The 26,176-nt window shown below is 40.6% G+C and overlaps 1 protein-coding gene across 2 annotated transcripts in view; it reads right to left on the bottom strand.

The window, feature by feature from the left end:
• Positions 1 to 549: 549 nt before the first annotated feature.
• The window catches only part of SPTLC2 (serine palmitoyltransferase long chain base subunit 2), an 88,574-nt gene continuing 62,947 nt past the window's right edge, over positions 550 to 26,176 (bottom strand). Inside the window, exons 10-13 of one of the 2 annotated variants that reach the window (XR_012042938.1) lie at positions 14,239 to 14,374; positions 11,979 to 12,108; positions 5,939 to 6,804; positions 554 to 3,463 (exon numbers count right to left, since the gene is read on the bottom strand). Coding sequence is in view for 1 of the 2 variants with exons in the window: in XM_072863914.1 (XP_072720015.1) it covers positions 6,685 to 6,804; positions 11,979 to 12,108; positions 14,239 to 14,374 (386 nt within the window). In the remaining variant the exon portion in view is untranslated. Of the gene's footprint in view, positions 6,805 to 11,978; positions 12,109 to 14,238; positions 14,375 to 26,176 lie in introns of both variants that reach the window. The other variant, XM_072863914.1, reaches the window with a different exon arrangement.

Here is a 26,176-nt window from a genome sequence, read left to right on the forward strand (position 1 = left end):
GATGGATCAAGAAGCCCTTTCAAACATCTCATTAGCAGCAAGACAGCTGATAGCAGCCTGACACTCTAACAGCACCCAAGGGTAGCAACCTGACTTCGGAGCAGAGCCAGCTTTACATGGCTAGCACGGAGCTACGGTGGGCACTCGCAGGAGCGCTGCACGTCAGGAACAGCAGTAACCTCTGGAGCCTGTCTCTCCACCACAGAAGCAGCTTCTCTAGACTGTGCATCAGGGCTGTTGCTGTACGATGGACCCGAGACTGGCCAGAAACAGCTAAGCATCCATCTCACATGAAAGGTTTCCTGGCTCTGGAGTCCAAGGCTAGAAGGGGACACTGATCTATCTGAGCTCTCAAACAGGCTATGGTTTTACCCAGCCATTCCAGTACGAAACTTGTGTGTTGGGTTTTTTTTTTTTTTTTTTTTTTGGGGGGGGGGGCGCGCTGGTAGAGGGATTGAGAAGGAAAGGGAAGAGGGTTTGGTCTCCCTAACAGGGGAAAAGCCTCATTAGCATTAAGAAAAAAAAATCACAATATAGCATTTTTTTTAAAGTCTTTATTATGCAGAACATAGAATATATTTGAATGGACTTTTTTCCCAAGCAGTTTTTTCTCCAGTGTTTTTTTTTTTTAAACATGCATTGTTACCTTTTTAAAGCCAATGTATCATCCATTTATCTTTTCCCTGCCCACAGAGCATCCAACTTCATGTTAATCCCAAATGTAAAAAAAATTAGACATCTGGCATAAAATATTTTGGGGGGAGCCCATTTAAAAATTTTATCTAAAATGTCTTATCTACAAAAAAATCCAATATATATGTACATTATAGCAACACAGAGGCATAAGAATACAGTGCAATTTAAGACAAAGTGCTGTGACTTGGTAATTCTGCCCAGGGCTTATGGAAATGTGGGCCACCATTGGCTTTGGGGCTGCTAGCCTAAAGCCTCAGGCTCCAACATTCCTCTGATCTCTCTCAAACTGCTCTGAAGTTAATAACATTGGAAGGCCGGAGATGCATTTAGCTTAATATACCGTTAGGGGGTAGCAGAAAATCTGTCTGAACAGGATGAGATTTGGCAAAAGAAAAAATGAATGCTTTACAGCGATCAGATGGTTTGGTGCATGTTTCACTTTGCCACAGGTATTTTTGGAACGGCACCAACCCCGGCACATTCAAGTGAGACCTGTTCACCTACTGTTGAGGAAATTAATTTGCTAGCTGCCACTGCTTCTGAAGCCCCTGACCCTCTCAATAATTCTCCCGCTTTCAGGAGCCCAGGAACAAGTTACTGATGCTTGCTACGTAGGAACATGGGTGCAGAGAACTGCACTATTTTTGGCCTTTACATACAGACACATCTTCTGCTCCTTAAGCACTTGCTAGCCAGGGTCAAACACAAATTGAGTTGAACCTCTCCCTCCCTTCCAAGAAAACAGCAGTACATATTGCTTAACTAAGAGCACAGAGTATTCTTCCATGGGTTAAAATCCACTGCATTCTTCAAGATCAGTTTTAATTTCAATTCTTCACACCAAGACTCACAGTTTAAGGCCTTCAACAAACACCACAGTCATCTCCTTCACCTAGCCCCTTTATGGGGATGTAACACAACTCCTCCAATGTCTGCACCAAACGCTTCTCTTTTTAGTGAAAGATAAAGCACAATATTTCACACAAACACTTCACGGTTGTGCTATAGCTTCAATGTCCAAGTTCTTGAACAGGTGAACAACTGCAAGGCTGGGGATGTTTACAGGAATACAAGCCATCGCAATGGCAGCTGAGTTGGTGTTTTTTGTGTTGTGGAGTTTTTTTTGTTGTTGTCGTTTTGGGTGTGTTTTTTTTTTTTTTCTTTTAAAACCATATTCAAGTTACATGGGTCAAATGACTGGTGCTTTTCCCAAACAGTAGTCTAGTGCCACTTGGGTGCCACTTCGGTCCAGCACCGAAGCCAGCAATGTACCTGCTGAGGGGTCATACTAGGGATTCCCAGACAGCTCGGTGCTTCACTAGTGTTAAAACAGAACAGACTGCAGGTACCTCAGATCTCTGTGCAGAAGGTGCCACCCACACAGATCCCAGCATGCTTGACACTTTCACAGGCTGAGTATAAACTGTAAAAATAATATATATAAACTGTATGTATAAACTGTATAAATTTTGACTGAGCATTGTATATTGGGATAAATCTCCACAAGTTTCCTTCTCTGATGCAGCAAGGGAGCTCATGCATAGCGCTCCAGATCCAATGCTGCAAGGTGTTCTCTCAGATGAAATGGAAAGGTCATGCTCACGGCTTTCCTCCAACCTTTCCTATGATCTGCCTGAATGGATAACATGGCTTCCGGACAAGCAAACAGCTGTAAGCCAAATACTTTTCAGAGGTAAAGAAGTTAAAATTTGCACAGGAGAGGAAGTATTTACTGGGTGTGGAAAGGTTTTAGAGGAGCGTCCCTTTGGGCATTGAAAGTTGCATTCCGGTCTTAGGGATGCTTGTTCAAGTACACATGAAAGATCCCTGTACAGCTGAGAATAAGTGATGACTGACTGCCCTTTTTCTCCATCTCTGCTGTATCGCTCCTTCATCCACACAGCACAGGGCTGGGTCACTGATTTCGCAGGCACACTTCCCTTTCCTGCTCTGTGTGAAGGTGCAGCTCTGACAGAGGGTATCACTTCTGTACTCTTAGAGGAAACAGCAAGAGGAGGATGGATGATGCAATTCCTTCAATGAACGACTTCATCACGGTAAGATATTCAGTCAATTCACTCCTGAGTCTTTGCCTAAAGCAGAAGCGTGCTACACCAGTAACCCAAGAACCAGAACAGCTCTTTAAGGTTGCTACTTAGAAGGAAAAACATATAGAAACTAAACAAAGAGTTAAATATATCATATACACAGATACTATACAAAAGTTTGTGTCTTGTGTAAAAAAAAAAGCCCTGAATATTCTGACACAAAAACCCCTTGTTTTCTTCTCTGCCAAAGAACTAAAGAAAAATTATGAATCAGGCTCCTTAAGACAAAGGTCTACTTGGGAAGGCCAGTTTCTAACAAGAAGCAGATCTCTCACTCTTCACTGATGCTCAGTAATAGGAGCTTCTCAATTTTCTTACGAGTAAAAGAATATGGCCATCAGCCTTGAAAACTATAATGGTTCTAAACTCTTCACTCCACTCAGCAGAGGCAAAATCTTGCTTGCTAAGTTCTTCAGAGAGGTACTGGGAAGGTAACTATTGTATATTTATGAGTAAGTTTAGCCAATGTACAGTACAGGGCAAAATCCTTTGTTCAAAAGCAGCCTTCATTTTCTTTCGAATTTTGCATCTCTTAAGAAATACCAGGAGTCATTTTCAATTAGAATGTCTCAGGAAAGTTGGCAGGGACTGAAGTCTATTTCTTAAGCGGCTTTTCTTCCTTTGTGATCTCTCAAGATTGGTTCTTACATTCACTTCTACTGCCAGGACAAAAAGGAGACAGATTTCTGGTCAGTACATAAATATCAAAGCAGCAATCCATCCTACACATACCATGACAGCATACATGCTGTAGGTTTGCCTAGTACAAACCAGTAGTGGTCTGCTCCTTTGGTTGTGGGAGCAGAGTTTTTTAGTAGACGTGAAAAGATTTTCCTGGCTTTCATGCTCAGTGAACTACTGACTTAAAAGTGCAAAATCTTGGACTTGTAACTTCTTACTTTTTCAGAAGCAGTTTCAACAGGTACCAGACTTTGGCAAAACAGGTTCCCTTGAATAAAAGGCCTCCCGAGGGGAGAGAAGTTGCTTCCCAAAAAGGATATGGCAGGGCTGAAATGTAACCAAGCAGTTTACAAATGCTACTAACTGCCTGAATGATTTCTGAAATGTCTTTGCAACCCAGAATTCAAAGTCTTATGCAGACAGCATGACACAGCAGAAAGATACTAAATGGCAGAAGTTTAGCATGAACACAATTTCCTCAACAAGTGCAACTGGAATCCCAATAGGGACCAGTAATTTTAAAACACTGACAATTTCAGAACTGTTATATAGGAGTTATCTAAATTACTGAGATTTATCCAGATGTTTTTCTCCCTTCTAAAGACAAGCTGCCCTAAAACTGAATCCCAGAGACAAAATTAAGACTCGAGACTTGTAGAATCTACGATAACCCACTTCTAACTTAATACATCACCGTTTTCAAACTGACTTGACTACATAGCAGACACAAGCACGCTGTACATCTGGGAATGCTCAAAACAGCTCCCTGCTGACCCATGCCTATGCCTTCAAGTTGGTCGGTTTTGTCCGATCATAAACCGTTCCATGATCAAGTCAACAGGACCAGGGCTGGAATCAGGACTTCCTGCACTACCTCCTCTTGTTCCCTACTACAATCCAGAAAGAAAAAAAAGCAATAATTCTTTGAGGTAAAGCTTCTTGAAGTCAGAAAGCAGGTCATCTGCTGGAATGTTAGAGCTAGTCCTGGGCAGAATGCAGGCAAAAAAGTAGGCTCATGTAATTGCAGTTTACTCACTCTGTGGCTGAACAAATGAGACTACTCCACAGCTATCAAAGTTACACATACAGGTTACAGACTTCTTGGAGTACGCACACACTTTGCTCCAGAAGGCGAGCAAATCAACATTAGTGGACTAAGACAGGAATAATTATCTGGGCCTATTTTGAAACAGTCAATTTTAGTTCTTCTCATCTAATTAAATTTCTGAAATGCAATGCTAAAAAAAAAGAGAATCGGTGTTTTGAAGTTCTGTTACATTAAAATGGAACAAGATCTATAAACACATGAAGACAAGAGACTCTGTAAAATAGAAGCCAATTTCCTTTAAATCACCAGATGTCCTTGCAGAACTGCTTGGTCCTAGTGACCAAAGCACTCCTTCCCTTTTAGTTGCAGAGTGAACATATAAGAACTTAAAAGAAATTATTAATTTTTTTGCAGCACCAGGCAAATAGCTTTGAGCTGCACTCCGCTTTAGCATTACGATGAAGAATCTGTTTAAAAAAACTCCAGTCACCTGCAAAAAACATCACACTAACCCAAATCGAAGAGCTGGCCTAACCCAATTGATATGATGTTAAAGCTTTACTATCTTTGCAGAAACCCTACATGTCCAAGGTATACAATACAGAAACAAACTATACTGCAACTGACTCCTGTTATAAAATTTCTGGTACCTCTTCAATGATCCAGTCTGTTCACTGAAAGAATGCAAGATGTAATGACTAAGTAGCAGACCACCTCTAAGGTGTGCTAGAGCAAAGGTGTCTATTTTAAACTTTGATCAGCGTAAGACTGTGGAACTTGCAAATAAAGACTCCAAACAGCAGCTGGCTCAGTGAACATTACTTTGATCTCACAGTAACAAAAATGCAAAAGAATAAAGATCTCAAACTAAATGCAATTGTGAGAACATTCTCTCTTCAGGGAAGGCCTACACAGACATACAGCTGCCAACTGAGACTTTGTTGGCTAGCCAAAATGTAATGTGTGATACAAGATCCAAGCTGTCTATACTCTTTGCATAAAAGCCTTGCACAGCAAGGCCAATGAAGAACACCTCATATATGACAAGAAACAGTGAATTAGTGTGGCAAAGGGTAGCAATCACTTTCACAGATCTGCATGAAATAGGTGGTTCTCCTAATAATCATCCATTGTATAGGCCTGCTTATTGAGGGGTTCTGGTCTTAACAAGAAGCACAAGGCTTGCTATGGTTTACTTAATCCCAAGAGCACGCTTCTAGAACTTAGCAGTGACTTGTTCACGGTTTTATGGTAATTCTAAAGCAAGAGAAATTAGCCTGAAGATGAGAAAGCAACACACACTAAAACCATCTATTTTTTTTTTAAACAGAAGTATGTCAGAAGGAAGACAAAACACAGCACATTTAAAAAAAAAAGATTAACAAAACCCCTCTCCATCACTTACCCTATATCAAGAGGACAATTAGTGTCAAAACCAGGAGACAAACTGGTATCCATACTGGGAAGGAAGAGAGGCTAGAGTCCCAGAAGTCCTTCTGCCTGTGGCTTACAAAACTAAATAATGTTTGGGAACAATGGTCCTGTCAGTGACATGTCAACAACACATTTATTTTAAAAAGGCTAAATTCAAGTTTTAAACACAAGTAACTGCAAAAGAAAAAAAAAACCACTTTGGTTGATTATCCATCTTGTTAAATATGTCAAAATTAGCAATCAACAGTTTCTCTAGGAAGTCTCCAAGAACAGACAGGTCAGCTCACTCCCTACGGCGAAGGTCAGACACCTAGCAGTGACACTGGAAATGCTGCCATGCCAGCGTCACACATGCTCACAACATCTCAGCCAGCATCTGGGAGGCTAATGGTGCATACAAAGTCTGAGCTGATCAGCCACAGCCAACTTGGGTTGCTGTGAACTCATTGAGACAAATAAATAAAAAAAAGCAACAAGAAAAAAAATAAAGCCAAGCACCTCTAGGGCCAGACCCCGAAGACACAGGAATCAAAGCTTTTTTTTCTCCTCTCCCTATTTACAAAATGCCATTTAGAGCTGATGTGGCCACTTCAGTATTGTGAGGAAATGTCTTTTATGCTAAGCAGTCATAAGTGTGTTGTTCATGGACACTGTGGCCTGCGTGCCATAGAGTGTCCCACGGGGTGTGTCCCTCCCACCAAGGCATACGGAGGGAGTTCAGTCTTCCGTTTCTTCATATGTTGTCTCATCAAATGGCCGGTCCAAGAGAGGTACCAAACGGTGACGGGAATATTTCAGTTGCAAAAGGTCCCCAACTTCATTGATTTCTTTTAAAGCCTGAGAAAGAGACCACAGTAGATCAGCAGAGGAGATGGATGGAAGCACATTATCAGCCCATCTTCCTTTTTGCATGCCTACAGACTACTCTGACAGCCATTTTACTTGAGTGAGATTTTACTGTGCTAGAAGTCTGTAGCTTCAGAGGTGCATAGGATTTGGTTTTGATTTTAGCATTCAGAAGTCTCGAGATCAAGTGAGCAGCCCAGGTCACTTAACCGAGAGTGACTCTGCACCCACCTGACTACTCCACTTCCAAGGCAGGATCATAATATCCAGCAATACTAACTCAAATTTCATGGTCATCCCCCAAAAAGCCATGATATTCATAGACAGAAAAACCAAGAACAGTGTTCCTCCCTTCCTGGAGGTAATAAAGCTGAAGGGGGGGGGGGGGGAAGTACGTGGAGGTTTGACTCCTCTTTATGTATCATTCAGTAGGAAAACAACTTGTGTGTTAGTATACCATCTCTGACCTACTGTATTTTTTAAATTGCAAGACAGCGAAAGGCAAACTGCAATATTGTGTTAACAAGTTCTATTGATGCATTTGTTATATCTATATTTGGTTAATTTGCATTGTCCATATACAAGTAGAGATGCAAGCTCTGTATTGCAAACAACACTGTGTGGGAGATTTTTGCCAGCCAATCCAAGGAATGAAAAAAAGTTATTCTGGGTAGGATCCCAAGCATTTTCTCCCTAGAAAGCAAGTCCCACTGACTGAGGTTGCCACAAAGGCAACACTTAGGCAACTGATGGCCCAGAACACTGCTAGTGAGCTAACAAAACCTTTCACCGTTTTGACCTGAATGCAAATGTTATGAAGTTTACCAGAGATCAAACATCTGCTAGCATAAGAAATGAGGAGAGTCCCGGCTCAGTTAATCATGCTTTCTTTATGTTGTAATCTCTTTGATAAGACACTGGTTCACGACAGGGTTTGTTAAAAGCCAAACTCTAAACTTCAATTCATTTCTCTACAGAACACTCCTGGAACAAGGTACAAAATAAATCAGTTGCTGCAGACAAATCTGCAACAGTACGTGATGTTAATTATCTTGTATAGGCAAGTGACAAAGAAATGAGTTCAGAAGATGACTTCCAAGTACAATGTCATTTTTGAACTCAAAGGTTGGCATTCTGCACTCCCTTGAATTGTAGATTTATTCGGACAGGTACGTTCAGCATTCCTTCAGAATGCCACTAATTCAACATTAATGCTCCAGTTTTAACATGTTCTGGGTCAAATGCCTGTCTCTTGAGAATAGTTGGCAGACGGGGGTTAATATCCCTAAATGCTTTTCCTTCCTGGATGGATAGTTCAAGTTTTTGTTTCTTTAAACAATGGCCCCTCATGCTTGTTATATCTGGCAGCAAGAACCTCTCCACTCTCACATCTGGGGAAACGACAAACCCAGAAGTTGGACCTTGGTAAAAACAAAACAAAACAAAAGCGTGGGCACAGTTTGCCAGGGCTTTAAGTAAAGATCCCATATGGAAACAATTTAAGGTTGAATTTCTGTTGAAAGAGTCTGTTAACTGTTATTCTTGAATGCAGATTTAGGATTTTATTAATTTAAATCAAAAAGGACCATGTGACTAGCAAAGACTACAAAGGAAATGGCATTGGTGAACTCTGACTTCAGGAGAGTGTAATATATTTTTCATCACCGAAAAGAAAGCACCAGCCCACAGGGATGCAGGTTATGGGGGACTTCACTCTGATCCTGAGCCAAATATTTTCAGGCAAGGAAGTTTTATTTACATAAAACGGTTAAAATTGTAACTGAGAACTGTTCCCCATCATGTGGGTTTATTTAATAAGAACAAGGAAGCATTACAAATATCAGCATTTACAAGCTTCTCTTTCCTGTGCTCCAAACCTGGATAAATTTTGTTTAGAAAAAAATGCCGTAACAGCCCTAGTTAGCATCCATGCACACACGGATGGGCTACCAAGTTCTCCTCTCTGTCACTGAGTTGAAGAAGCTCTCTCCCAGCTCTCTCCAAGTCTATTCACTTTAGTTCTTTTTCCTCCTGGATATGCTTGCCACAGTTCAGCAGCGGCATCAGATCTGAGGGCTGCCTTAATGATTAGCTGCCTGAAATCACTGCCCTTTCACTGCATCACAAGAAAACACAACACAAAGTCACTGACACAAAGACTTGCTCCTTATTAACTCCTCTTGCCAATGTTCTGAGTTCAGAGCATGCAGCTGTTTTGAACCTTGAAGTGGATTACACTAGCTTGGAACAAAGCTTCCACATACTGAGCTAAATCAGGATTTCTTCATTCACTTCAAAATTCACACCTCATTTTGTCCTGGATTAATTTTCTCAGGCAGACAAGCCCTAGTATATTAAACAAGCATTTCCTCGATTTAGAGCATTCAGCACCTACAGAGGTAGTCTAGAAATGAGTCTTTAGAGTTAAATGCACAAAACTTGAAACATTTTTTGGAAAGCAGAAAGACTTGGAAGTGAATTGACAGGAAAAGAGCTTTTTTAAAGCAGAATAATAAAAATTACAGATTGGTTTTGGAAGAGAACAAGTATAGTACTTACATAGACCCTGCAAAAGCAGCTTATTATGGTAAAGACTCCAGCTAGTCACTGAGAGAAGACCAAGAATCTAACCAACAGCAAGATTGCATGATTGCTCAGGTAGTGCCAGCACATCAAGTTTGCACGGTCTCAGTCGTAGCTCACTTTGCAGCAATATGATTTCAGAGACTTCAGTTTTCTTTCTTTTCCTTCCTCCCACCTCCTTCCCATTCATCCCCCCACGTCTACCTGGCCAGAAGTTACTGCTCCCTCATTTGTGTCAATGCACTCAGTTCTATTACCATGCTTTGAGCCAAAGCTGTGATACTATTCATTTTATACAGGGGGAAAGGAAGGGAAGGAGAGGGCCTTCTCCAAACATACTGTTTCAGAATTTTTATTTGGAACAGAAACAACTGAATTGGAATAATTACAGGAAGAGTAGCAGGACAAGTAGCTGGGAAGGAACTCCTTAAGCAGTCTGTTGTTGGAGTGTCAGGGCAGAATATCTCAGGTCTTACAAGGGAGAAACAACTCAGAAGCAGCAAGTACAGCACCACAGATACATGGCTGGTTGTTTAACTGATACAGAACAACACTAAATATACATTACCAAACTGCACACACCACTGCCTTACTATTTTTCCTAACAAAACTGAAATAAAAGAGCAGCCATTTTCAGCTGTTGATTTGAAAGTTCTGTGGCAGTGCAGTATGAATCTTTTTTTTTTTGAGAAGACATTAGTAAATATCATTTATGTGTCCCATTTGCTGTTTGTGTAAGTGTTACCACCTAATCATATCTGGACACTGGGCATGATTTCCCTTTCATAACTCCATGATTACTACTCCCAATCACCTTCTTGTCCACAAAATATTTGAAAATAGTTTCAGGGATTTTTTTCTCCATCATCTTCCCAAGGATCAAGGTGAGGCTTCTCAACCTGCAGTTCCTCAGATCACACTTCTTGCCCTTCTTGAAGTCAGTGGTGACATTTGCTTTCTTCCAATGCTCAGGAACCTCCCCCAGTCACCATGACCTTCCAAAGATGATAATCAAGAGTGGCCTTGCAGTGACAGACAGCTCCCTCAACACTTGTGGGTGCATCCCATCAGGTCCCATGGACTTGTGTACATTCAGTTTGTTTAAATGTTCCCCTATTTGATCCTCCTTCACACCAAGGGTAAGTCTTCATTGCTCCATATTTTTCCACTGACCTCATGGGCCCAGGATTCCTGAAGGCAAGTCTCATCAGTAAAGACCAATGCAACAAAGGCACTGAGTACCCTGGCCTCTTGCATGCCATTTGTCACCTGATCCCTATTGCATTCAGCAGCAGACCCACATTTTCTCTACTCTTCCTTTTGCTACTAATATTCCCATAAAAGCCCTGCCTGCTTCATTTCATGTCCTTTGACAGACTCAGCTCCAGGTGGGCTTTGGCTTTCCTGACCCCATCCCTGCATGCTCAGGACTGTGTCTCTATTCGTCCTGGGTCACCTGTCCCTGTTTGCACCTCTTATATGCTTCCATTTTATGTTTTTATTGGTTTGTTCATCTATGCAGGCTTCCCACTACATTTGCTCTCCTGTAAGTCAGGATAGACCATTCTTCGGGGGGGAGGGGGGGGGGAGTGTGGGGAGGTAGGGGTGCGGAAGGGGAAATCAACCAGCCGTCCTGGACACCTCCTCTCTTTGGGACCATATCCTATGGGATTCCCTCAAGCAGGTCTCTGAACAGGACAGAGTCTACTCTCCTGAAGTCCAAGGTTGTGACTCAACCTAGTTTAGGTTCCGAGTCACAGAACAGCAAAGTAGGGAAAAAAATACAATGGAGAACTTTGACAGAGCATAAGACAGCCCATGTACATGTCCAAAGAAGATTATTCAGAAGACTCAAAAATTAATGTAGTTACCACATCAAAACATTATAAGGATAGTCAGGCTTATTCGTATAATCCCCTTTCAACTATATTAGTCAGAGTAACTTCCATCCTTAATTTTTAAGGCAGCATCTCCTATCTGTGATGCAGGCCTCCTTAGAGGGGACCTCCATTCCTGCTGGAGCATGCTTAGTGTGGGCAGGAGTCAGTAATGTGGCACAGACTCGTTTAGGACAGCATCATTTAAGATACAGTGCTCTGAAGCTGTAAACAAGAGCTGGAATAGTCATCTTTGGAATAAAAATTCTCACTGGGTAATCATGTGCTGAGGTTTGCACTTGCTTTTGAGAAGAATATAGATGTTTTGGAAGTTCTCAGGCTTTTTTTTCTTACCTTCTGCATCTAGGGTCAGAAGAAGCAGAATTTTTTCCTTCTAAAAGATTCAGTGGAAGGTAGAGCCTCTTAAGAAGGGAAAAAGCATTGTCTCAAAGGAATGAGACTGTCTCTCTTGCATCATTTGAGATAGGAAAAGAAAATCTCTGAGATTTACTGAAGGCAGCCATTCTGCATTGTTGAAGCAAGGAAAGAGAGATGGAGTCATTGCCAGCTCTACTACACAAGGCTTTGAACATTAGGTTCAACTAGTTTGTGTACCAAACATTGAATCAGTCTACAAAAACCAGACAATTACTGTATCCGTTCATAGAAGGCATCAGCAAAAGGAAGACAAGATGAGACACTTACTGTATCGAGCATCTCTTTGGTATGAGCTGCAGACAAACAGAATCTGGCTCTGGACTCGATGATGGGGGTGGCAGGAAAGCCCACAACCACAACACCGATGTTCCGCTTCAGCATCTCACGCCCAAACGCACTGCCAGAGAGAACAAGAAAGATCGTCAGAATGATACTAGTGGAGGCAAAGCAGCAGCAGAATGAAGGTGTCAGTATGTTAACCCATACAGGCCTCTGTTGAAGCAAGCCTGTAAGACCACAATTTGGAGCTTCCAGTGCTTTCTTTTAGAGGCAGAACGCCTGTTCACAAAAGCCTTTTTTTTAATTCAATCCCAAGCTGGTCCTCCTCAAAAGGTTTCACCGTATTAAGTTCTAACAAAGCTGAAAGATTGTATGTGGCAGTCTTTTAGCAGGCTGTTTCTAAATGGATTTGTAACCTAAGCTTGGAAATCCTTCCGATAGGAAACAGGGATTTTGGCTCAGGAGTTTGACTATACAAGAAATCCCCCATGCTGCAATCCCCCAAAGCAGACGCTTCTGCAGTTTCAAGATGGTTTGCCTTCACCAATTTAATTCAATTAAAGTACATTATGGTGTCACAAAATGTACCACTTTTTAAGTGCCTATCACAGGAACCATTGAACTGCCACAGCAAATAGAGATCATCTAATCTGATACCAAGTATTTTTAAGGAAGGTGCAAAAACCTCATACAACTGTCATGCAGTATCTTCAACAAAACAAATTCTTATGGGGATTGAAGAAATTAGTGGCTGTGACTTACTCGATGAGAGGCACAAAGATCTAGATCCTTTCCATAATGGCAGTGCAATTATGGCAGTGCATAATGGCAGGGTTTTTCTACAGGCCACGGGAAATGGTTAATACTTTTTGAACTGACCTTGTCTTGAGAAGTAGCAATGAACTTAAGAGGCTTATAAGGATGTATAAAAATAACATCCTTTTACTAGGTTTTAAAATTTACTGCCCTTTACTTCTGCTACAACTATTTTCCTTATAAATAGGTGCATCCTGATACACTTCATTTTGTATCCATGTAGTACTCTCAAACTATTTTAAGAACAGACTACAAGAGACAAGGAAAGGATGAAGTAGACCCGATGTAGATCCTAAGGGCCAACTCTCATCAGAGCTCTGCGCTCTTGCTCGTTTTTAAGTAAGTTACTGGCCCAGCTGCTCAGCTAATAAACACTTCCATGAACATTCCCAGGGAAAAGATTGTATTGACTGGCAGAGCAGCTGGGCAGTAGAAACAGTATGTCTGTGTGCTGGACGGTGCACACTGCAGACTCCTCAGCATCCATAAAGGTTACAGGCCTTTTAAATTTGGTTATACTGAGAAGGGTGGAGGAAGACTGTATCTAGCTTCATGCAGAGTGGTAGATGTTTGTTCCCTCACAGAACCACAGTGCTTAGCCAGACTGAGACCTAACTGAGCTAGAAGAGCACTAGAGATGTTCAGTACAGCTTAAAATGAAGCTATGCTTTCCAAATTTGAAAGTGTTGGTTGAGCACTGCATTATACACGGACACTGAAAAGCAGCTATCAACGCCAAGCTGTCCTTGAAATCAGGCTTTTGTTTATGTTGCAAAAATTTTTAATATATACATTATATCCTGCTTGCAAAATTTTAGCCTTAACTATCCACACAGCAGCCCACAAGTCCATAAGCATTTATAAAGCTATGTGTTACAATTCCATTAGTATTTACAATAACAATATCTGAGCTACTAAATCCAGACCTCTTAAAGAACTTGGGATTCATCAAATACAGGTTGTTGTGTCCCATCATGTTCTGCCCCCCTGCTTTTTCTTTTATTAATTTTCAGAGTTCATCTGTAGAAATGTTGGCTGCTTCTGATCCAGGAGCTAGTTGAAATATTCCTCCAGTGACTTTTAGTGTTAATTTGCATTCAATTTCAGCTTCTCTTTAGCACATATATACACTCTACATATAAATAAAATGAAAAAGAAAAAAAAAACAACCCCAAAACAAAAAACCCCAACTTTTAAAACATGGCATGTAGTAGTAAAATTGCTTCCCTGAAGTGCTTTCTTGCTGCCCCAAGCTACAAGCCTCGATTTTCTCAAGATCACTTATAGGAAGTTTCCATGTTTTATAAGACTCAGTAACGTTCATAAAAGCAAAAATCAAACCAGTCTTTTCTTATATTTAGAAAAGTGTTAATATTTTTGAACCATCCTAGCTTTAAAGAAGATGGACAAGAAGTTATCCTGTTAAACCTACCCAATTTTTGCTGGCATGTACAGCATCAGAGGCACAACAGGGGAATCTTCATTTCCATAGATGATAAAGCCCATCTCTTTCAGTCGTCTCCTGAAATATCTCGTGTTCTCTGCTAGCTGCTGCACACGCGCTTTCCCTAGAAAAGAAATTAAGATAAGACCGTGAACACAATAGTCATAAGTCACATGCGTAACTGCAACACAAGACCTCTAGCTAAAGTACAAACTATGAACGTACCGCTTGTGCCTATGGAAGTGTTAAAATTAAATGCAAACTAGAATTCATCATGTAATCAAGATTAATGACTCATTTTCTGACCAGGCTGTAGCTGAATGGACTAAGACAGGCACAACCATCAAGTCCAAGCACTCCCTAGTTTTTCCATACCAGGTTTTTAATCAAGAGGTACCTGGCAAAGCAAGGCAGTTACCTGTTTTTAAACAAGATTCAAAATTTGCTCAAAATTCACTGGTAACTGCATCTTGAAGAGGAGCTGGCTTACACTTTGAATAATTAATGGAAACCTATTGAATTAGCTGGGGCTGTTTGCCATGTTTTATCCTGCTTGTCTGTATTAATGGAAATTACTACTTTCCTCCTTAGATCTGCTTGCCGAACTGATCATGTGGCTGCTCCCTAACCTTTTTCAGTTAAAGTGAGCTGGGTTTAAATTAAACTGATTACTTCTGATAATCCATCTCACTTTGCATAAGCGGCAGCAGCCAATTTATCATGTATTCAGCCAATTCTGTATGGGGTTTTTTTTGACATTTGTCAAAATTAGTACACAGGACATTAGACAGCTAGCAGAATTCAAATATTCCAGCTATTCAGATATGCATAGGACAACCTATTTATCAGTTAATTAAATTCTAGCCTAGCACAGTGTACTACATTCCTGTATTGCCCAGAAAAAGATCCACATCATCTCAGCTAAACAGATGATAATGCATTTCTGATCAACTAATACTCTAACGTGCTTAAGAGATTAAGCACTATGCCATTGATGAGACTATAAGTAACATTTATAATTACTTGTCTCTGGTCCACAGAGTATATTTCTGGATAATTGATTATCTCAACATTGCCTTTGCCATACGGGTGATTCATATACTGAAGCATTAAATCTACAGCAATGCGGATCTATGCCACATAGTGAAGTCGGCTGCTAGATATTAATCATCTTCCTTTAAAGTTGTAGATAAGGTGATTAACCAAAAGGAACACCAGGTCTCAAAGAAACATCCAACACCCACATAACTCTGCTCCAGGCCAGAACAAATGTAATTTTAAGAACCTACATAGTTTTTGTAGCCAAGAGTATCAGACATTCCACCCACAACCATGCAATCAAAGGCAAAATCCTATCAAAGGCAAAGCATGAGAAAAAAGGATGAAACCTGTTAAGCCTGCAAAAAACTTGGCCTATCGTTAGTGGGCAGGAGCTGGTATTTTTAACAGCATTCACTGCCATTTAAGACATCTCTTCTCCTCCATTAACAGCATTATTTCTTAATCTTTTCTCCCCCAGAATTTCTGCAGAAGCTTAATTCCTCTTCCCCCGAAACCAGTAAGATTTCAGTAAAACACAAAGGCATCTTGTGCTTATGAAACTTATTTTTTAGTTGGCTCACACCAGATCAGATCCTCTAGTGGAGACCCAGCTTTCTCTTATGTTTTCAGACCAATTATTTGGTTATTTTAAATACCGTAGACTGCAAAGTGACATTGAAAAGAATAAAAAACCTAACAAAATAAAAAGAAACAGGCTACTGCAAGATACTACAGATAGTGGGCCAAAAGCCACTACTTGCATTTCTAACATTGAGACAATCAATAAAAACTGTCCAGAGTAATCTACATGCAGAAAAAAGCTACTATGGTACCTTTTGAGAAAGCTGCATCCACATGTCTCCTATACAGAAATGCACAACTTCTGACAACATTTCAAGTCAGTGATGTACAATCCCATCAAAATACACGGGAGATTTCACCACTATGAGAGTAGTAAGGTAATGTACGACAGCTGGGTACAACTGCTGTGATCAGCCCCTCTCCCATGGCCAGGAATGCAGCTTCTCCCATACATACTCCCATAAATACTCCCATACATACTCTCCATGCTCCCATAAAGCATGGATTTTACAGCGCTTCAAGCAGAAGGAACTTCAGCACCTTTGTAGTTTTCCCCTCTACACATTCGCACCCTTTTCCAAGTTGTTGGGAGCCTTCCAGGATAAAGATTAAAAAGCAACCTTAATTTGTAGTTGGCAACCGCTTCACAGTCTTCCTTAAGTTCTTTCCCATAAAAAGAGTTTATGATTCTAGATTTGTCCTTATAGATTGAAGAGTGCTTTGAGATGAAAACAAGTTTCATGTGCAAGTCTTTCACTTCTCTACAGAGATGTAATCACCTACTACAGCAACTGACAGATTTGGAAGGCACTTGCCTTCTTCAATTTTGCGGGTCTCAAAAGCCTGTCGGCTTTTACTTCGCCCCAGAACCATCAGTCAATTTAATGAAATTATTACCTCTTTAAAAACTTGTCACCATGGCTACAACAATATTACCAAGAACTTTAAAGCATATTCAGTGGTGCCTTCTCACTACCCACCATGTGTCATTACCATCTTCTGAAGAGAACTGTAGTCGTGGTGAAGCAAAGCACCAGGAATCAAACAAGAACTGGGCGCAGGTTCCTTGTCCTCCACTTTCCTTTCTCCCTGCATCCTGTGCAACTACTCGCCTCACATATTTAGTCTCCTATTCCACAATAAAATCCTGCACTTGAAGAGTGATGCTACATGCTAACTGAATAGGGTTTCCAATATTATGCAACAAGCATACACTCAGTGTTCAGCTCTGTTAACGTTTGCTGGTTCAGCCCCACTGGTACGCGCTAGTGTAGCAGGCTGTTAACTGCTACTGCAGTTTTACCATGTTTTCTGGGGCCACAAAGACAAACCAAAAGCGCCTGGAGACAGCAGTGACTAGGTACCACTGCTAATCCCACTTGTGCCCGAACAGTGCTTGAGCATTCAGACAAGACCTCAGAATCCCTTCCCAGCCCAAACATCTGCTGAAGCTCAGATCTCTGTCCACATCTGCTCAACTGTAGGCCCAGAAAGACTGCCAGGACTGCAGCAATCCTCCAGCAGCTGGCTTTCTTGGCAGTATGCAGCTTCATTTTTAAGACCACGCAAAAAAGGCCAGCTCAGACACCACCCTGCCGATTGTTCTCGCACAGGAGTTGTGCAACAATTCTGGTAACCTCCTTTCATCTAGGAAACTGGAATGTGATGACCTTCAGGGAGGGAAGGAAAGGGGGAAGAAAGGGAGGATTACTGGAACTGAGTTCTTCAAAAGGCTAGAAAACTAGAACCCCTTATCAGAGCAACTGATCTGAAGTCTCTTATGGGTCCTGTAAGTGGCTTAAACTAGCTACTGACAGACCTACACTGGAATTAGAGGATTAACTAATAACTACTCCTTTGCTTTTATACCCTTTTGCAAGTTTACTGCAGTCATAACAAGATTGCTCTTGCAATTTAGTAAAACACTTCCTTGCTTGTAGCAGCCCAGGCATCAGTCTAAAGACCACACACATCCCCTAAAGAACATGCTGCCATTGTTTCAGAAGTAAAGGTCGCGTGCCACCTAAAGGGGAGGAACACTCTCCCTTTACCACCCTCAACTCAGAGCTGTAGCTGTGTGGACTCAGCAGAGAAAGAAAACAGAACAGAGAAAAGAAATGCAACAATTGCCTCTGTTTGGATAGCTAAGATGGGCTGAATATTTATAGCCAACAGTTTGAGAAGAGGAACGTGCTTTTACTTGACATAACCTTATACTAGTCCAAGATAACAGGCAGTCACTTTAAATTGGCATTGCTCATTTTCATACCAACATTTGTTTTACTGTACACCTTAAGTGCAGCATACATGGCACAGAGTTGCAGCCCTCCTACCCCAGGTGCTCATAACCAAGTGTGAACTCCCAGATCAGCAGCAGCTTTGCTGAGGAAGTCACTCAGAGCTCCTCTCAAACCTTTGCTCCAAGGCATTGCCCATAACATCATGGTTGTTATCTACTCTACATGCCAAGAATGCCAGATATATGCTTTCGCATTTATAAACCCTAAGCAACTTAACTCTAAACGTAACAGAACAGACAAGTGAGGCTTTAGAGTTTCTGCAGCAGAAGCGTTCAGTACCACCAGCTGAACCAATACAGTAAGTAATGGCTGATTGACTGCAGTATTTTTACCATTCTTCCAATACTTAGCACATACCTTCCAATATGAACAGCAAACTTTTGCCCACTTCTAAACAAGCTTCAAAAGATGGTGTTTCTAGATTTGTACTGAGGGAGAGTATTTCTCTTTTCTGACATTTTACTATATGGCATATCAAGTCTTACAAATATATAAGGCAAGCAATATTCTTTAGAAAATGTAGCTAGCATCTCCCTGGAAAAAAAAAAAAATCCAACACTCTAGAGAATGCACTCCATTATGAATCTAAAGGCACATGAGATACATATTCCCCACAACCCTAGTGGAAAGTAAATTAATATCCCTGCCTGGACAGATTCCCACAGGCTAAAAGAATGATACTTCATCACGTGTAAAGGCCTCTGCTTTAGAGGTCATATTGCTCAGAAAGGCAGAAGTTATAGTGAAAACATTACCTAGGAGATATTTAAGCAAATTTCTTCTCAAAGCAGAAATTAAGTTGATACTTACCATATAGTTATCTGCAGGATAAAAAGGGGGCTGCACATTCCACCACACCAAATCTAAACTCCTCTTGCAATGGGTTTATCAATGAGCCACATAAACAGATAAACTCACCTGTATTTAGCCTCCCTGCTCTTTACATCATAGAAGTTCATGCTTAAACTAAGAGTCCAAATATTGCAAGGATTCTCAGACAACCCTTATTTGCAAATGGCAGTTTACTAAATACACAGCAATTGCTCAGCAATTAAAAATTTTTGCAAAGCCAGGATGAACTTAGTCTTTGGAAAAAAAAAATAGAAAAAACAGACACTTCTTACAGCTGAGATCTGTGTAACTTCTCTATTCCATGTTAAAAAATCATCTCTACAAAGAACAAAGAAGCCGTAGAATTTGTGGAACTTACTCTGCCACAAAGATCTAGTATTTGTAACATTCCCGTCATTAAGGCTGATGAATAAGCTATCATAGATGGTATTGGACTCAAAAGGAAATTTAGTTCAACCAGGATGTATTTGTTTTCCCCCCCTCTTGTGATCTCTAGGCAGTAATTGGAGAGCAATCACAAATCTGTCCTTCTAAACAATGCAACACTTCATCAGCAAGGCTTCTTGAGAAATAAAGGCACATTGCATTGTACACAAACAGACTACTGACTGATACTGAACTCCAGAGGGACAAACCAACCTATCAGATGGGCAAAAAAAGAACCACAAGCAGGATTTTATCTGCTTGTCACACGAGGGATCACTGTCACCTGGATCTAAACCAAAGATACTCAATGCAACACAAAGGAAGCTGTATGTTTACATTTTTAATTAATTCTTATAAAGACTTCAAAGCAACATAGTAGGACACACATTTAAAAATGGTTCCTGAGCAGTGAAATTGTTAACTGTATGCACAAGCTGCAGTACAGCTCTTGTTGGTCAACAAAATACCAGCTCACATTAGATAGCTATGATGAAGTTACTGTATATTCTTTCATTAACTAATCTTGTAGCTGTTTGACACATTAGAGTTTTAATCTTTCAGTCTTAATTTAACCTGGGTTTTTTGTTGCCAACATGGACAATGAGGCTACGCTGAGCAATTTCATGCCTTTATCTTACACACCAGTTGAAGGCTAACATCTTTGGTTTTAATGATTAAATGAAAAATTTAGAATAAAAGAAAACTCTTGATATGAATGGATTGCTATTCAGTACATGCAGAATCATTCCACTTGTGATATATATTTATTGCCCCAATTACTCAGTCTCTCAATAACAGCTCACGCTGTCACATAACAGAACGCCCTCAGTTCCAGTTTTCATTATATGATCAACGATATTAAAACATTTACTAACAGAGATTTGTAAGAATTCTGTAAGAACTTGTGAAGATGTACTCTGATAGTAGCACACTGCCTCTGATAGGACTCAGTATGTATCTAACAAGAAGCAGGTTTTAGGAAGATTGGCTGGAGCATGTTAAAGACATCTTTTAAATCACTGCAAGAAGTAAAGAAGATTAGGGAAGGTTAACCTTAATATCAGATCCATAAGGCATCTTTGAGATGAGAACACTCCATTAATTCTTTGCACAAGAGTTACTTTCAGTCTCTAATGTAATTTGTTTCGCATTGTTTTTCAAGCTTGTCCCAGCTTACAAACTCTCGCCAGTGCAGAGGTGTTGGAGGCAAGAAGCATTATATCACGTACTGACAGATGTGCCATCCTTAATTAGTAGCAGAATAATTTCGCTTGGTATAGCTTATTTCAGTCAAGGAAGGGATTTATCCAGCAATAAGTTTACCCTCACAAATACCACAGCTTTACTGATGTTACCATGACCTCAGCAGGAATACTTTCCTAGGGGGGCTATCAATTTTGTAGGACTGCTTACCCGGGCAGGTTTCTTGTCCTCTCCTCTCCTGACAGCCACAATCTAGAGAATATAATAAACCTTTTCCCTCCCTTGTACCAATACTTTCCCAAGACTAAACAAGTTAAGTTTTTGGCCTTTCTTAGACGAAAAAATAAAAATCAAGCAAACTAAAAGAAAGTACTTGGTCAACTAAGTGTTTGTGCAGATTATGGTAGCTCTGTGTGCATGTATATGTGCCAGTGTATGTGTGAAAGGACATCAAAGCAGCAGATCTCAACCTACTTTTTCACGAAAACAATGCTGAAAGGCATTTTATAACCTGAGCAGTAATGTTTACTGACTGTTGGTAGTTACTTAACAACTGAGCCTCCATATTCTTGTGTGGAATAAAAAGAGCTTGTGGAAAGGGTATGTTCAGTAGCATCCACCATCGTTCCCAAATGACGTGGCCAACCTACAACCCAAGTTTATGGAAATCCTTGACCACGCAAGCTTACTGAGATTTTTACCAGACATGTACGTAATTAAAAGTCAATCATCACTGAAAACAGACGGGGGGGAAAAAAAAAAAGAAAGAAATCACAATCCATTATGAAGACACAGAGAACAAAGTGATGCCATCATGTTCTGCTCCCCAAACAAAAGATAAGGTGGCTAAATACAACCTACATGGAAACAATATGGACCGGGATGCAACATTTCATGGTTGCTTTTCTGAGAGCACCAGCATCAATGTCAGTGAAGATAAAGCACTATTTCATTAGCATGGATAGAGCTTTTTCTTCATATACCTTGCTATCAATGAGCCAAACAGAAGAAAATAAGTGATAATTTCTACTTCAAAAAGCTTGTATTTTCAGACATTTGGAAGTGTTTAAATAAAAGTAAACTGGTGATGAAAACTTGGTTACATATTCTCTAGAAGTTTGTTTCTTCAAGTCAGAGTGATGCTATAATATATGCAAGCTTTTAACTTTTTCCACATTAAAACCCTCTTGTTTTTGCAAAGGCTTATACTTCCATTCTGTTTATTATTCCTACATTTCTGTCTTTTGGTTGGCTGTTTCAGTGGAAGACATAATTCAGCATACTCTGTTTTGGAAACAAGCATTTTTCACATCTCAACCAGGAATTCAATATTCTTCTGCTGATTTAACAGATTCTCCACTAAGCTTCCAGAAGCTAAGTTGCCTCCCGAGGGCTTATGAAGATCTTTTGCAATGTTAACATAATAAGTCAAGTTGTTTTCTGGACACTATACTTGTAAATACCTCATCATTAAAAAAACACAACAGCCAATTCCTTTTTTGAGAAGGCCTAAAAGCAGTACTGCTCTTTTACTGCCATGAACGTGTTTTTCAAATCAGATATAGAAAATTTCCTCTTTAAGACTTCTCCTGAAAAGCACAAGTCAAGCATGACTTCTAACAACATTTGCACAATGAAAAAAAATGGCAAAACATTTTTAGATTTGCCAAGTAGCAGAAAGGACAAGCACAACTTAAGAATATCTGACTGGAAGCAAGGGTCAGATTCAAAACAAAGTAGTACCTATTTAAGGGCTATAGTAAGGAAACTGAAAACTAGATAGAGTGAGATTTTAAACTAAAACACACTGGAACACTGAACAAAATTCCAGTTCAACATTGATTAAATGCCAACACTTTTACCTTTTAAGGAAAGGTTGCACTAAGAGAGACAGGGAGAGCACAATGTTGTTAAAAATGCTATAACAGAGGCTTAAGGACCTGGGATGGTAGTATCTGCCAGAGCTGATTTTAAGAGGCTTGTAACATCATCTGTCAGAAAGAAGACTCATAACATGAACTCACATGCCAAGGCAGAAAGGAGGATCAAGACCGATTCACATGCACAATCCTGCCAAAGGCAGCAATCACCTACGCAATAATGGAAATGTCACCTCCTACAGCAACCTATTCTTTCAGCCTCAAAAAAACCCCCAGTGATTTACAACAGCTCAAAAATGAGAGGGAGGTTTAAAGCAAAGTTTTCACTGGTTCATTCTAAGAGATCATACTATAAAAGCTAATAAGGAAAAATTTATTATACATTACATACACATTTCTTGTCTTTCAGAATACTTTTCCTATCTCCTTGTTTAAGTCCCAGGGACATGATAGCTCCACACGTACCAATCTGCTTCCTCTAAGTTTGCACGTGCAAGCACTGCACCGCTGCCAATATTTGCAGTAAGAATTTTACATCCTTCCCTTCAGATGCCGCCTGCGGATTTTCATTACAGGTCTTCAGAAAAGTATTATATACAATTATACAATGTAACCTGAGACTGCACAGAGACATATTAAAATGTATGGGTCAGAATACTATATTCCCCCAGTTTTACATTATAAAGCACCAGCTCACACAGGCGAATGCCAAGAGAACCTGCCAAAACAATGAGAAACTTCAAAAAGTAATTAGACTAATTCCTTAACTCAGTGCTATTACATTACTGTTCAATAGCTCAAACTCCAGTATTTAGCAAACAGTCAGAAGAGAGAAGCGACTCACTGGGTTTCTCCGCAGCACTGCTGGGGGGATCCAGGTTTCAAACAAGCTTGAAAATGGGAAGAGACACTAGGCTTTACGTCTGGAGGCTGGGGTCACCAGAAGGACGGAGCATCTTCCACTAGGGGCCACTGCTGCACAGACGGAGCCGGCAGCCGCCCGCTGCGGGCCCCGGGGGCAGCCGCAGGCTGCCTCTGCGGCAGCGACCTGCTGCCAGCCTGCGCTCCCCCCTCAAAAGCCTGTACTGCATCACGGTAGAGCCACGCTTCATTCATCCAGGAGACGCTAAGGAACCGCTAACTGGACAGCTGAGTCAAGTTATTTCTTCTTCTGACACGCTTGCGTGCTTCCCAAGTTCACCGCTCGGGAGATAAACTACAACTGACATGGGAGGAGAAGCCCGGTTTCAGAGCCAGCACGCTCAAACGCGTGAACGAGGAAATCACAAGACCACTGAGAGCTCATGTTCGTTGGCCATATGGCAGCAGCATTAGCAATGATTTATTTCAGGAGAAGCGGTGAAGGGCTTGGCTCATGACCATTCTAAGTTAACCCCACGCCTATGTCTTCTTAACAAGACTGTATGCAGGGGATTTGCCTGGATTCACAGGTACTGAGGATGGAGCCAGTGCAGAGGTGGTGGTAAAATGGTCAGCACTTTAAAGGAGAGAGGAAAACAGTTAAGTTTGATTTTAAAAATTGGCAATGGTAAAGCCAAGGAGATTCAGAAATGGAAAAAGGAGACAAGAAAAATTATAGCTGATATTCTTGGCATTGAAAGGTCTCCAAGAAACAAAATTTATGCTAATACTAAGTATCTGTCATTGCATTTGCTATCAAGCTAAACAGTTCCAGTGGAGTCTAAAGGCATGCCAAAAAACAGCTGGGTGCATGTACTGTGTACTCACGGAGTTTATATATACTGGTGAGATTGAAGCCTTTGGCATATTCCAAAGCCCAGAGGAATATTTTTATATTTGCACTTTCTGATTTTGTTTGCAACTACCAGCTGCACTCAGAACTCCAAGGCAGCCTGCTCGCACCATGAACTTCATCATAAAGAGATGCAGCTCTCACCATGAAGAGATCATGTCTCTTGATGTGACTGGAAAGATATGATCTGTACCATTTAAAATATACTGATGTTTTAAAAGAGCTTTGGTTGAGTATGTGTAATAATAGAATCATAGAATAGTTTGGGTTGGAAGGAACCTTTAAAGGTCATCTAGTCCAACCCCCCTGCAGTGAGCAGGGACATCTTCAACAAGATTGGGTTGCTCAGAGCCCCGTCCAACCTGACCTTGAATGTTTCCAGGGATGGGGCATCTACTACCTCTCTGGGCAATCTGTTCCAGTGTTTCACCACCCTCATTGTAAAAAATTTCTTCCTTATATCTACTTTAAATCTACCCTCTTTAAAACCATTACCCCTTGTCCTATCGCAACAGGCCCTACCAAAAAGTTTGCCCCATCTTTCTTATAAGCCCCCTTTAAGTATTGAAAGGCTGCAATGGAGGCACCTTCCCAGAAGATCTTACTAATTGTTCAAAATAACACACGTTCCACAGTTCATTATTCTATTAATAGAAACTTTACATTGGTGACCACAAAGGAACTTGACTGATCAGGCTGCACATGCACTCCAAACATCACAGTGGTAGTACTGCCCAACCTACTATTGTAGCCAATAAAATAGTATTTGTATTAACAGGATAAGTTTGATTTCTTCATACTGCCCTGATCCATGTATCATTTAAACTGTAAATTCTAGAGCAGTCATGATCTCTGTACAGCAGTGAGCACAATAGTCTTAGCTCATACCAAAGGTTTTCTGCGATATGGTGACACAAAGATGTTACAAAATGACATGGTAATAAAATCAGCTAAAATGGCCGCTCACCCATGCACAGCCATGATAGTATTATAATTATTTGATTAGTCATCTTTTGCCTCAAACAGCAGGCTTCATTATGTGAGCAGAGAGACTTTCAAATAAGATACATGTGTAAAGGAGACCAGCATGAATAAACATTTTAAGGAGTTAGTAAGACAAGCAGTATTAAAACCAATTGATTTAAACTGAGCCAATGTTTATCGAACTACAGGAGACAGCTTTTCTACAGCAAAATCCCTTTTATAAGATCCTGAAAAGTCAAGCTTTAGAGAGATAGAGACAAAACCAGTACAATGCTACTGACGCCACAGCCACAGAAAGAGACGGGTTAATGGACAATCCTGCCTCAAATCTGGCCAATGTTGGCTCCTAAAAGCAGCGTAAACCAAACATTTAGTAAGAGTTGCAAATATATAAAATGAGTAAATTCCATTAGAGATGTTTATAAATGCTGAAACTTAGAAATTGTTAATCCTTAGTCATTAAAGTGACATTACACGTTATCATTTTGCCTAGACTCAGTGCCATTTTTGTACAAACTAACAGCTAACACAAAGCAGCAATGGCTAACAGCAGAGCTCTGGGAGTAGAAAGGTAACACACTGGCATACCTCCAGTTATAAATTTTTACTGAGCTACCACATGGCAGATCAGGATTCACATACATACCAGCCAGGCAATTCAGAACTTAAGGGCTGTCTACCACCACCACTTACTTAATTCTGCATATAGTTGAACTAGGTATCTCAATGGTTAAAAGCATATCCAAACTACCCTACAGCTCCTATCCATGGAGGTGGCAGTGGGAAGTATCCAATATACCAGAATTCAGTCCAGAGCAAGACTAGCTGAAAAGGTTTTGCATGGTGAAACCTGTTAAGGTTACAAGAAGGAAACCGCCTTCTTA

Source organism: Ciconia boyciana, chromosome 6 (assembly GCF_034638445.1).
Source record: "Ciconia boyciana chromosome 6, ASM3463844v1, whole genome shotgun sequence".
NCBI classification, from domain to species: Eukaryota; Metazoa; Chordata; class Aves; order Ciconiiformes; family Ciconiidae; genus Ciconia; species Ciconia boyciana.